General features: G+C 40.2%; 1 protein-coding gene across 1 annotated transcript; it reads left to right on the top strand.

Annotated features, from left to right (window-relative positions):
- Positions 1–1,315: 1,315 nt before the first annotated feature.
- LOC104940319 (metalloreductase STEAP4) lies at positions 1,316–9,956 on the top strand. Its single transcript, XM_027287150.1, has 9 exons — positions 1,316–1,522; positions 1,623–1,730; positions 3,334–3,404; positions 3,837–3,921; positions 5,735–6,013; positions 6,113–6,207; positions 6,313–6,466; positions 6,599–6,766; positions 8,290–9,956. The coding sequence occupies exons 1-9, from the start codon at positions 1,316–1,318 to the stop codon at positions 8,551–8,553; spliced, it is 1,431 nt and encodes a 476-aa protein (XP_027142951.1). The 3' UTR covers positions 8,554–9,956.
- The last annotated feature ends 772 nt before the right edge of the window (positions 9,957–10,728 follow it).

The raw sequence follows: 10,728 nt of genomic DNA, 5'->3' as shown, positions 1-10,728 counted from the left end.
CAAATCACGATTTGAAGAGAGCGAGACACTGTTTTAGGAAGAGAGCAAAAGTAAGAGGAGGAGAAAAAAGAGATTTCCCCGAGGCAGAGCTAGTAAATGAGTCATCGGAGTGGATCTGCTATCAGGTCTATTCTAACAGCGCTACAAGTGAATGGATGCCTTAAAGGTTAGGCATAAAATGATTTCTCATTTTGCTGCGATATCCCCCCAGGTAGACATTAATGCTTTAGTTATGGACTTGACTGTAAAAGCTCCTGAGGTAACACGCTGCTTGTCTGCCATAAATATTGCTGGCTATGTATGTGCACATTGTGATTTCAATGAGGCTGCTTTTATGGCGAGGAGTGTATTTTTGTGCAAATAGTCAGTAAAGTTGATGCGATGCTATGTGTCATTTCTACAGCCAGGTAGTCACCCTGTCTGCAGAGCCAAATCCCCAGGTGCTGCACATCACAGCTGAGACTGTGTTCAGCTCTGATCATCCTGACCCATTTCAACACACACACACACACAAACATGCATGGACACACACACACATCCACCAACGAACACTTGGCAAGCAAAACCATGCATTCATACAAAGTAAAACGCCACACACTAAAAGACACATATGCCAAGCTTCATCTCTGCTCTGTTGAGTCTGTTCATGTCACAACATTGCAGATGTTTTAGCCATGGGGACATGAACACTAAATTTTCCCAGTCGTTTGGTTGGAACGGTGGGTTTTGAAATGATAATGAATCTGTGGGCTAGAATCTCCCACGTGGCACCATGTCTAGTGTAGAAAGAGAGGAAATGGAATAAGGCAGCCCTGGAAAGTAGCAGAATATGATTTTTTTTCTTCTTCTGTCAAATGTGAAAGTCAGATTATGTCTGCTTTCACAGCAATCTGTGTTTCTAAGAAATGATAAAATGTTGAGGTTAATGTTACATCCACACAACCCAGATGATACAGTGATATACAGTTCAAAGCCCTGCTGTATCGATCAATCTTTGTGAAGCACAGGCAATAATAAAAATATACACAGTAAGATTGTTGGGTGATGACCTACAGTCATATGACAAGATGATGCATGCCGGCACACTCCTCAACACATGATAACAGTCATTAATTATGGATTACAAACACACACAGACACACACACACATACACACACACACACACACACACACACTGTTATTGTTACAGCAGGTAGAAAAGGGTTAAAAGCCAAACTCAAAGAGAAACAGGGAGAGGCTATTGTACAGGTCATATTCCACAGCAATATAACTACACAGCAGGGAACCCTGACCATCGAAACTCAGTGTGTGCACATGACAGCAGCAAGTGAGATGAAGCCAGAGAGCGTGACGCTGCATCCTCTGGGCACAGCACCTGCCTCTGTGCCAGAGCTGCTGTGTATCTTCGGGACGGGGGATTTAGGGCGTTCTCTAGGCCTGCGTCTACTCCAGTCTGGCTATAGGGTGGTATACGGCAGCCGCAGACCTGACAGCTGTGGTCCCTTGCCTCAGGGAGCTCAGGTACAACATATGGCACAACGCTTGAAGTTTGTCAAAATGAACTGGGGGCATTTTTCTCATGTTCGTATGTTTTTGGGTCTTGAATGTGTGTTTCGTCCAGGTGATGAGCCACGCAGCAGCAGCCCAGACAGCCAGTCTGATCTTCATTTGTGTTCATAGAGAACACTATGAGTTCTTGGAAACCATTGCACAGCATCTTCAAGGAAAGGTAAACAAAGAATCTGTAGCAATAAGGTACACAAAATAGTTGAACAAATCAAGAAGTAATAATGACTACTTGCCTTAAAAACAATTTCCTGACACTGAATCAAGAAACATACTATGACTACTAAATCTACTGAACTCAAATGTATTTTTTTAATTCTTCCACATTCATGAATCCACGTATCAACAATCAACATATTGATTCCAGTAAACTCTTAGTTTATTTAGGTAATACTGTAACTCAGTACTGTATCAGCTACTTAAATGGAAACTAATCACGGAGTAGTAATGACGCTTTCTTAGAAATTCACAGTGATGTTCTACTTCACTGGAGGGGACACAAAATTACTAACTAATATGCACATGGTATAATAAATCAGCAATGAGTTTTTAGTTGTCACCTGATACATCAATATCAAGTAAGTCAGTGGTTCTCAGTTCTTCTCACATCATAAACTTTAAAAAAAAAAGGCTTGCCCACTCATCACATATTACATACTGTATGTCAATGAGTTTTAATAAGGTAATTTACTCTCAGATTGTTTCATTAGAATATGTTTGACAGGCCTAAAGAAACAAGCAACTGTTAGTGATTAGCTTTGTGTAGAAGTCTGTTTTGGACTGGCAGGTATGAAGTAATACCATATCTAACATTTTGTTCTCACATAATTTATCATTAGCTACAATATAATCCATGACTCATGGTTATTTAAACTTGTCACCTATTCATTAATGCCCCTTTCCTTTAGAGTTATTTTTTACCCACTTCTTTAGTTCTGGATTTTGTTTTGTAACATAGAGTATTACATTAGACTGTTTACATAGCCAATGTCAGGGTCATTACTATTAAAAAGTTATCAATTACATAAAATGAATAATTGATTAACCTGTGTCTGTGTAGCTTGACATGGTGTTATTGCTTTAACAGATTGTATTATTTTTTTTAACTTATACTGAAATTGAGATAATGAAGTTTGAAGGCAGAATGAAATGGTTAGACCATGTAGCTCAAGCAACAATTTATAGTGATTAAAACTTAAAAAAGAATAACTTACAAAGAAGAAGAATAACTAACAAAAACACATTCAGACATTTTAAGAAAGAAGGGTGGTTTACACGGAGGAATCAACAGTAACATTTTATAAAATTAGGTCATCAAAATCAGAGCACACCACCGTAAAAATTAAAAAACAAAAGAGTGAAACTGACAAATAACGCAGATAAAAAGTGAACTGGAAAAATAAATCAAAATAATGATATATAAAATGAAAATCAGGTCTGAATCAGACTCAGATAAGAAAGTACTGTTTTTGTAATTACTGACACTGGAGCAATATCCACTAAAAAGTAATGGGATTACAGTAATGCCTTGGTTTGTAAAAGGACTACAGCTGACATTGTGCATAATCAGCACTTTTTTCAGGTCACACTTAAAAGGAGTGTTGCCAGCTCATTTCTTTTCACACCGTTATCATAATCACTGAATTACTCAACATTCTCTCTTTATTCTGATATGTGTGAGATAAGATAAGACTTAATTGAATAGATTTAACAGCTTTTATCTTTTATTTCCACTGCTGTCTTGATGCTGATGGGTTGACTAAAAGGTGCTGGTGGACCTCAGTAATAACCTGAAGAAAAACATATACCCCGAAGCCAACGCCGCCTACCTGCAGAGGTAACAGTCTCCTGTGAAGATGTGGAGAAGAAATTAAGGGTGTCTTATTCATAAGAACTGTACATGTACAACACTCCCATCCTCATAAAATCTTTTTTTTTTCTCACAATCTCAAAAAACAGCGCTAACTTTTCCCAAGATAAATGTCAGCATCATTTTGCAACAGTAGGTGTCACTGGTTTCCGAATGCTGTATGTCTTTTTGCTCCTAAACGCCACTTAGAGCATGAGACATCAAAACTCTCAACTGAATCCAAAAGAAATGAAAAAAAAATGGAGGGTTGCAGCTCCCTTGGTAGAAAGGCCTGCTGTGTGTCTATTCAGCTGAAGTGGAAACATTGATTCTCACCATTTTAAGACCCTTTCTTTCCCCTGTTTGTACGTTTGTAGACAGAAACAATAGCAACTAAAGTTCTTGCTGTGTGTTCTTCAGACTGGTCCCTGGAGCTGCTGTGGTGAAAGGCCTTAACACACTTTCTGCCTGGGCCCTGCAGAATGGACTTCTGGCAGGAAAACAGGTGAGGGTGGAAGTGGAAATAAGAAATCTGTTAATAGATGTCAGTGGGAACGCAAAGCAGATCCTGCAAGATTTACGAGCCTAAAGGAAGGTTTTGGTTGACTGGAGCAGTAACAGGAGGGGAGATTATAAACTTGATCCTTTCATGATGCGACATGTTTGACTTTAAACCAGAGCAACAATAACCGCTTTCATCATTTCCTGGATTACGAAGAGATAAGTAGCTCTCAGACTTGTTAATAACAGGAGATGAACGCTTCACCATACACCATGAAAAGTTTAGGAACTGATTTCAATTGATTTTTGCGTCTCTTCCATAACAATGCAAGGGAAATGAGGTCAGCACTTGTGTAAACACACAAACAAACAAACACAATTTATGATGTTACAAAGTAGAAAGACCAGTGTTTATTGCAGCTTCCGCTTCGCAGCTACAAAGAGCAACACAAACATGCTGGAACCTCGAGAGACCAAACCTGAATCTGCCTCGAATCCTCTTCAACACAAACAACCCCCCATACATACACAGCACAGACACTGCAGTGCTCTATTTTCATTGAAAACAGGTATCTATGAGTGAACATGAGTAGTGTGTTTGAATGTGCGTGTCTTTATCAGTGCATACGTAGGTACAGTATATATCCACACGCACACGCTTGTAAATGTGTGCTATTCCCCAGCCAGCAATTTGATTAGATCCACAGCGGGGCAGTGGCTCTGTCACATTTACATTCAGATGGAGATTTAGTCTGTCGGCCGTCCCCTGCTGTTACTGGTGCAGTAATGTAGGGAGACATGGCTCGCTGCCCGGTCCACTTATACATACACCTGAGGGAAAACTGCTCAATCCTACAGACTTCACTGTATGCCTGTCAAACCGCTCGCTTTCTCTCTACCTCTCTCTCTCTCCTTTTGTGTGATTAGGTTTTCTTCTCCTTTACAAACAACTTAATCGTCTTATCACAGAGCTGTGAGTGTGGTAATAACCTTCAGCATGGTGAAATCTAGAAATGGGATTACATACTGAGTAGCATGCCTATATATAGTGTCTTTACATAGTCATGCACTTCCAGAGGTATCATCTCAAAAGTACTGAAACAGGACTGTGGAGATCAACAAACAAACAAACAAGGGTACCACTGAAGATAGACAGTTTAGGTGCACACGGTGCAGTCATGCGTTACATATTCCAAACAGGGCCTGTGAGTCATTAAAGTAATTATTAGCAACTGAAAAACAAAAGCTGATCAGAATGCAGCTAGAGGAAAATATTTCTATTTTTTATTGTTACTGTGAGGTATCTTTGATGGAAAGATTTTTTTTTTTTAAATTAGCACTTGTTAGACTAGATAATTGCAGATATAATAACAGTAAATAAGATGCACTTGTAAATGCTTCTTCTCAGAGTTTTAGAAAACAGGTAAATAGGTTTATCCTTCTGTGCCATACACTGTCAAAACTATCAAAAACACACCGAAGAGCCATGCTGTTTGTGCAGGGAGACATGTTTCTTCATTTTGATGTACATGGGCACTGAAGTTTATTTTAAGTCAGTCCCACACACACCGTTCTAATTACTCATTAGCTCATCAAATTCAAACAAACACACAGTTTGCTCTTGTTTGAAAATGTTTGGCCACTGCCTAGGTTTTATATATGTGTGTGACTTGGGGCTGAGTGGCACAGACAGTTTAAAGTGGAAAATATTGAGACATGGACGAACTTATTGTTGGTTTTGGTTATATCATGCTATTTGATCTTTAATGATGACACAACCCATGACTATACTTCCAACCCATAACCCCATGCTCCAGGTGTACCTGTGTGGGAACAGTGCAGAAGCAAAACAGGCAGTAGCGGAGATGTCCACCAAGCTGGGCCTCACTGTTTTGGATAGAGGGTCACTGTCAGCAGCCAGAGAGCTGGAGGACTTCCCCCTGCGACTGTTTCCAGAATGGAGGCTGCCGCTACGTGTGGCCTTTGGCCTCATGGCCTTCTTCTTCTTCTATCTGCTCATTAGAGATGTCATCTACGCGTATGTTGAACAAAGGAAAGACATCTCCTACAGAATAATGGTGTCCCTGGCCAACAAGGTTAAGATTTGCCCTATTCTGGTTCAGAAGTATTGGTGGTAGTTTGTATTTCGTGTTCCCTTTAAAGGCTGTGTTCTTTGTTTGTCCCCTGCCTTTCAGGTGTTTCCAATTGTGTCTCTTATCATGTTGTCTCTGTGCTACCTGCCTGGTGTTATAGCTGCCTTCCTTCAGCTCTACAGAGGAACCAAATACAGGTCAGATGAACGAGGAAAACATTTTCACTACCTGTGTAATTTCCTGTTCAAGTGTGTATCATTTTTGGGTGTGTAAAGTACCTAGCTCACTGTTGCTTCTTCCAGGCGCTTCCCAGATTGGCTGGACCGATGGATGCTGTGCAGGAAGCAGATGGGTCTGGTTGCACTGGGCTTAGCTTTTCTCCATGCCATCTATACATTCATCATTCCTATTCGCTATGCTGTCAGACACAAACTCATCTCGCGCGTGGTGGATGAGGTACAGCTGGCTGGTTCAAACCTTGCAGTGTTTCTGCAGTCATGTACATAGAGGGACATGATGTAAATCTAACGTTAAGTAAAAAGAGGCACCATGCTTACGGTATTTTCTCTTTGTTTCTGTCTCTCTTAGATAGACAATAAAACCACTCCGTTTGACTTTGATAAGACAGAGGCATGGGGAACAGACTCATTCTATGTGCTGGGAATCCTGGGCTTCTTTCTTTATGTCCTGCTTGGACTAACATCGCTGCCGTCTGTGGGAGGCACTCTCAGCTGGAGAGAGTTCAGCTTCATTCAGGTCAGAGTGCAGCTGGAAATCTAGTGTTCGTGCGTGTGTTAGTGTGGGTGTGTTTGTGCTTGTGTTCACCTTTAAGGTTATCGAAGTTATGAGTCATAAGAACACTATCAGTACAAAACTTCTTTTAGGGCCTTTACAATAACCTATATTTGAAGTGTCCAAGTTTTCATCAGAGTTATTAAAGTGTTTTAAAAGCAATATGTCACTGGCACTTATCTCCTCAGAGCCTAGTTAACTAACTGTGTAACAGAAGCACACAGAGTGAAAGCCTGGCTGGCTCCAGCCCAGGATTTTAAATGTTAAGTTATTCATTAAATAGAATTATGATACCTGGAATAATCCTCTGGGAGAAGATTGTTAATACAGGTCACAGGTCCATTTGTGTAAAGGTCAGGTCCATAGGTAGACCTCAGATAGGGAATGAGACTTAGAGATAGGGGTCTAGGTCAAGATAATCTGTATAATCTGGTAAGAAGAGCTGTGAAAAACACAAAAAGTATCAATTTACATAAAGGTTATGTGTGTGATTAGGGTTGTCAACAGTAAATGTTTATTGTACATGTTAATGCTTGCATCAGCGGCATTAGTGGTTCTAAATGGGTTCAATAAGATCCCAGATTATCATTATAGAGGCGCAGTTCATTACTGAACCACATTAATATGAATGTTTCCTTATTGTGTTGTTTTCACTTATTGTAAGTCACCGTGGAAGAGAACATCAGCAGTCAGATACTAAAAATGTAAATGAAAGCACATTATCCAAGGTAATTAACAATAACTGAGTCTCAAAGGCCACTGGTGCTACAAAACCAATTATTCTGCAAATGGCTATGAGACAGTTTGTATCTTTGGCTTATTTAACACTTGAGGATTCAACAAGTAAAGAAAATAGCCAGACTTTAAATCTATCAGGAAAAACACCACAATTTTATATTCCTAAAGTCGTAAAAAAAACATTTAAAAAAATAGGAGGATATATTTATATTCACTAACAAGCATACCACCCACAGGGGAGACAGATGTTTATCATGCAGTATCTGTAACATGTATATGTCAGTGGATCTCTCATTCTCAAGTAAAATGCATACATTTGTGTTACAACAGGAGTAAACAGATAACTTAGTTTTGTTTGTGGGTAACAATTCAAATCCGGAACCTCTGAGTCTCATTATTCAACATGTTAGATCTTGCTTGTATAATATGCACAAATACAAAGTGTGAAACAACACATTGCGGTTTTACAGGGTGTTTCAGTGAGACCATTTCCTGGGTGTTCACCTCCTGAGATATAACATGTTCATTTTGTTGCCATGCAGAGATGGGCTAGCTGTTTCTGCCGGGTTCATTTATGCAAAGCTTCTGTATGCCAACCTCCTGCTGACTCCAGCTACATACCTGTATATATGAGAGTGGCATTGATCTTCTCCTCTAACTCTCTGCATGACTCTCTGCTCTGCAAGCAAATGACCTTATTACATAAAATGTCGCACTATTCGTTAACATCTGTGTTTTTTCCTTCTCAGTCTAAGCTCGGTCACCTGACCCTGGGCATATGCACGGCACACGGCTACATCTACGGCTGGAACAAATTTCTTCGTCCCACTACCTACAAATGGTACACTCCTCCGGGCTACATGCTGTGTCTGATTGTGCCGTCTGTGGTGCTGGTGCTCAAGGTGCTGCTTCTCCTCCCCTGCGTGGACAGAACTCTAACCCGCATTCGTCAAGGCTGGGAGAGGACTCAGCCAAGGGAGGAGAAGTTTATGAATAAGTCCACCAACCTGTGAACTGTGACCTACCAACTCCTCAGTGTTGCTGATTATTGCGGGTTTCAATAACTTATTACTTTGACGGGGGAAAAAATATATAGTTTATTCTAGCCAAGAGGACAGGTCTCCACTGATATAAATGTTTTTGCCTATTTCCTTTAAGTAGAAAAAAACAGATTTGATGTTTGTGCCATGTCTTTTCACAGAATGTGGTGAAAAATAGATTGATATCCCCTCCTGAAATCTATTGTTTTGATAATCATAGGCAACAGTTTTTGGTTTTCCTCTTTCCTCTCTCCCTTCAAGTTGTGTGATTGTATCCCTGAGGTTGCTCTCTTTTCAGGTTGTTATTGATCTCCTTGTTTTCTAACACCATACCTTGTTGCCCAAACCTGCCTGCCTCTCAAGGGCATGCAAGCGTGCACACTCACACACTCACTCTACACTTACATATGCACATACACAATGCAGAGGAGAGTAAGGTTGAGCTAATTATATTACCACATGCAGTGTCAATGCACACAGATGTACACATACAAGTGCCAACACCAGAGTGTAACAGTGGATCGCAGATTTGGCAGCCAGAAGCAGACTGAGGAGGAAGAACAGGTGTGATAAAAACCGTCTTTACTAGATCTAAAACAGGGTTAGAGTCAGCAACAAATTCAGGAGGCTAAACAAGGAGGCAGGACAGAATGTAGGCTGTTCAACGAAGGCAACATAAACAGTCTGGCAATGACTGAGCTGCCCTGATTACACAATGATAGCAGACAAGGAGCAGCTGGGTAGGCAGGTGACTTTATCAGGTGGACGAGAAGAGGTGGAAAAGTCAATAGTGACTGCTGGTGGACGGGTGCAGAATGGTAGGTGTGGAACAAGAAGTTATGTGTATGTACAACACTAATCAGATGATCCAGAGGCAGAAGAGGGAAGAGAGGAAGATAGAGCAGATATCACCATGACAGAGGCTGGTGTTACACCTTTTCCGCCCCTAAGCTCAACATTTAGTCTGAGACATCCTGTTATCTAGCATCTAATGATATTATCTGCACACATAATCTGCAAGCTCTTACACCCTCATTCATTGTATTATTCTCTTATTACCAAAGAACTGCTGTTGATTTTAGCCCATTTCCTGCTGTTGGGGGTGAGTTGTACGCGTGTGTGTACTGATGTAAAAATGAGATTCCAACATTGCCGTGGGAAAGAATTAAGATGTACCAACATACACAAAAGCTGTGAGACAAGCTATCTTACGTTTATCATTTCCTCTCGTGTTTAATTTCATACACCCAGGCTACCCTGAAATCCATAATAAGATTATGTGTGTCCATCTATGAAGGCTCACTTCTGTGTATATGAGCAGAAATAAATAGCTGAAATCGTGGGTAAAGACAGAGATCATGGACCAGATTTAATAAGTCCACTTAGTTTTCATTTGTGAAATGTATACTATATATACTATATATAACACTGATAGTTGTTTGAATAGTCACAAATCACATTCCTTACAATGGTATGCCAAATTTTAGATCTTTTTGTACAAACTAGTTTGCAACAAAGTGATCTTGACAATATATTACGTGAATTATTATCATTGTGCTGTAAAGTTCTTTTTTGTTCAAAGATGTTAATGAATCAAGACAATTGATTATGCACATATGTCATGCATAGATTATCTATTATGCAGGTTTAAGATACATTTCTAATATTGGCTACTATACATTTATTAATTCACCTTCCTTTGCAGGGTGAACTGGAAAGCTGTCCAGATTTATACCCCTGCCTCTAGCTCACTATCAGGTAGGATGCAATCATTGATGCTTATTAATTAACATGTATGTCTTTGGACTGTGAAAGGGAGCTGGAGCACCCACACAGACACAGGGACAACAACATGCAAATGCCACACTGAAAGGTCCCTTTACCACAGTCACAAAATCCTTAGTCATAGAAAGTCCAGCTGTGAGGTGACGGCACTAACCACTCTAACTGGTTACTATAAAGTCGAGAAATGCTGATTTTTATGTTGTCTTTTGGTCATTTCAGTCAGTGGAGAGAAAGTGTGCACAGCAGTCTGTGTTATCTGAGGCTTCTCACGTTATGTACCTATTTGTTGTTTCTAGGGAGTGAGACAGCCCTAAACACAGACAACACATACAGCTGCTCTATATCTCAGTGAAGTCAGTGTCC

The sequence above is a fragment of the Larimichthys crocea genome, chromosome XIII (genome assembly GCF_000972845.2).
Source record: "Larimichthys crocea isolate SSNF chromosome XIII, L_crocea_2.0, whole genome shotgun sequence".
NCBI lineage: Eukaryota > Metazoa > Chordata > Actinopteri > Sciaenidae > Larimichthys > Larimichthys crocea.
This window is presented reverse-complemented; position numbering and strand designations above follow the sequence as displayed.

Bases quoted from the DNA above. Each gene is read 5' to 3' on its own strand.
- LOC104940319 (XM_027287150.1), top strand. From the start codon at position 1,316: ATGACAGCAGCAAGTGAGATGAAGCCAGAGAGCGTGACGCTGCATCCT. The intron at 1,523-1,622 runs GTACAACATATG...TGTTTCGTCCAG, and splicing joins CCTTGCCTCAGGGAGCTCAG to GTGATGAGCCACGCAGCAGC. The intron at 6,467-6,598 runs GTACAGCTGGCT...TGTCTCTCTTAG, and splicing joins TCTCGCGCGTGGTGGATGAG to ATAGACAATAAAACCACTCC.